The sequence below is a fragment of the Anneissia japonica genome, unplaced genomic scaffold, assembly GCF_011630105.1.
Source record: "Anneissia japonica isolate Jap-2015-1 unplaced genomic scaffold, ASM1163010v1 scaffold287913_len271248_cov200, whole genome shotgun sequence".
Lineage (NCBI taxonomy): Eukaryota > Metazoa > Echinodermata > Crinoidea > Comatulida > Comatulidae > Anneissia > Anneissia japonica.
In genome coordinates this window covers 211,876-214,655 of record NW_022754083.1, presented here as the reverse complement: position 1 = coordinate 214,655, position 2,780 = coordinate 211,876, and the positions used below count along the sequence as shown (strand labels likewise).

Here is a 2,780-nt window from a genome sequence, read left to right as displayed (position 1 = left end):
ATTTTGCATTTTTACAATAAAGATGTACGTTATTGTATATATAATGTTTTACTGGATTCCATGAACCAAAGAACATAGGTATTGACACCAAGATCATGGTAATGTGGACATTTAACCAATAAAAAGAAACTTACTTGAATTCTCTAACAAAAAAAGTGACTTAGGAAATGGCGTGGTTATTACTGTCGTGCACATCCCACCAATGTCACGTAGGATCTTCAGTTTTGTTTTTACCCAAAATCAGCACAATTTTGTGTTTAAGGATGTGAAGGGGCTGGGAGTTTGAGTGGCTTACAGCAGGAAAAACTGGTAATATAATGTATTGAGTACAGTAGAGTAACCAACTAATAATATTCATTTCTCTTAATAGGGAAGAAAGGTAGAATACGAACCACATCTAAAGTCCGCTTTCCAGAAGATGTACATGAGCCAGATATATTAGTATCGCGAGAAACTAATGGCACAATTGATGTCAATGTGGGTTTCCTGCAAAGCCAACACAAATATGAGGCTAGTTTCACAATTGAAGACAACATTAAAGATGATATCGAAGTACCTACAGATCAACAAGTGTTCCTCAGAGTCAAAAATATTTACCCAACCTCAAATGGTATGTTCCATTTCTCTTTTACAGTAGACTTGGTTATAACCAAAAATTTAATTTAAATTTGTGTTCAGGAAAAGCTGTTGATTCTATTGTTGTCATGAACCGTAGGCCCAGTGTACACAATTGGCTCATTTGCACTATAAAGAACCTAGTACGAGTAGGGGGTAACACCGGTGTACTGGTCCATCTCGCAGACTCTGCCCTCATCCAGATGCTGAACAGTCATTGATTAGAACCGGCATAAAATTAGAATTTGCCATCTCATAAAACATGTAGTGTACGATGGGTCATTTACTGGAATCGATACCTTTGCCAAAGTAAGGCCAAAAAAAAAAAAAAAATACTTGTTTAGTGTCACCGCCAGACCCTGATTTTCTAGCCGCTTCTCTCTCTTTTGTATTTTTGGTTTTTTTGGTAAAAAAGTTCTGAAAATCGACTAAAAAATGCCGATAATAGAGGAAAAACGATCGTTTTTTCATCTTCAGCACAGGGAACAAGATGTGTGTGGGTTTTCTTCTTCCGCAGAAAAAAATAGATTCTTTCACATATTGCGTGTTGACAAAAAATGCGGACAATTTGATCGTAGGCGTACATGTTTTTATTTGGTTCTTTTTAGATAATAAATAATGTTTTAAATATGATCATAATAAAGTACTATGAAGAAAAATAATAGGTTACGACCTACTCTTCAATTGGCAGATGTTTTAGGCTTAGCCTAAGTACTACCTAACTATGCCTAGACCCCTAGCTAGTAGTAAGTATGGCTAGGCCTACCTGGCCTAGGCCTAGCCTAGCACTGCAGCAGTACGGAACCACAATGCTTATTAAAATAAATATTGTACAAACAAATCTTTTATGTAAAATTTAGTGTCTTTTGTTATAGCCTTTGTAAAAGATTTGGCTTGGCACCAATGTAGTTTTTGAAATCTCTAGGCCTAAGAAGCGTACACATTAGGGCCTAGGCTAGGCCTAGGCCACCAAAAAAAAAAAAAAAAAAACCCGCAACCCTCCCTCCCCTACGCCTCTGACAATTTTTGGCCTAATGAGTAAAATTATTATGACTTCTCTGTACTAAATATTATTGCTACATTCCTGTGCTAATTACTCATTTTAACATTTAGCAACAGTATTCTGGTTTTGGAATGGCAAGCCTTATGTAAGAAAATAAATTTGCAAATACAAAACAAGTGTACTGGTAAGATTCAGCAAATAATTGCTTTAATTGATCAAGCAACTGTTTCTATTTTAATGTTCGAATGAATAGGTAGTGCTTAATTAACATAACAGTATACAGTAATATATCTTCATTCATTTGTGATTCTTTGTTTACAACCTACAACTACTGTATTACTTTCCATGCTTGAATCATTTATTGCATTGTCAAAACATTATAAACAACTCATAAAACATGATAGTAACAGCAAAACAGCTACAAATAAATTTACATGCAAGATTGAAACCGATTCATGTTTAATAATGAAGTATCTGACCGCCATGTTAAATAACACTGCAATACAGATGTTATTTCAATTTGTACATTATAGTTGATTAGTGCTACTGTGCAATCTAATGGCTTCAAGTGATCATAGATTTCCTTTCAGATTTTTCTCCTTTTCAGTTATTGATTTGTTACTACCTGTCTAGCCAATGGCATTGTTTTTCAACTTTGCTATGTCTTTCTTTGATTAATATGTAGCATTTTTTTTTCCCTTTTGGCTGCTTTAGAGGAACAGCAAAGCTTTTTCTTTTCTATCAAGGGAATACAAATATTAGTTTGTTGATAGTGTGTCCAATATACTGCCCTTGTCATACTACTACCTTATCAAAGTTTATTGATTTCTATCTGAATCCCTTTATGCACCTGGTTTAACAATATTGGACCTACAGTAATTGTATTCAGGATTAACGGAGGATGGAAATTTTGCTTGAGAACAAAATATCTCTAAAAACATGAAATATTGTTAGTACCTTAGTTTAATTAATGCTATACAAGCTATTGAGCACTCTGCTGTTCTTCAGGTGACAGTTTTGTTGATTGTATGGTCCAAAGCTTATGAAAATATTCAAGATGATTGGGTTTAATGGTTTGTTCACTTAGAACCATTCTAGCTCCTCATTATAAGCCAACTCCGGTTAAACATAATTTAGGTTCAAAATTTATTGTGTGTGTGGG

At 34.4% G+C, this 2,780-nt stretch overlaps 1 protein-coding gene across 1 annotated transcript in view; it reads left to right on the top strand.

Moving 5' to 3' along the window:
• The window catches only part of LOC117123084 (UPF0687 protein C20orf27 homolog), a 27,519-nt gene that overhangs the window by 10,944 nt on the left and 13,795 nt on the right, over positions 1-2,780 (top strand). Inside the window, exon 2 of the mRNA XM_033268912.1 lies at positions 371-610. Within this exon, the coding sequence (XP_033124803.1) occupies positions 371-610 (240 nt within the window). The remainder of the gene's footprint in view (positions 1-370; positions 611-2,780) is intronic.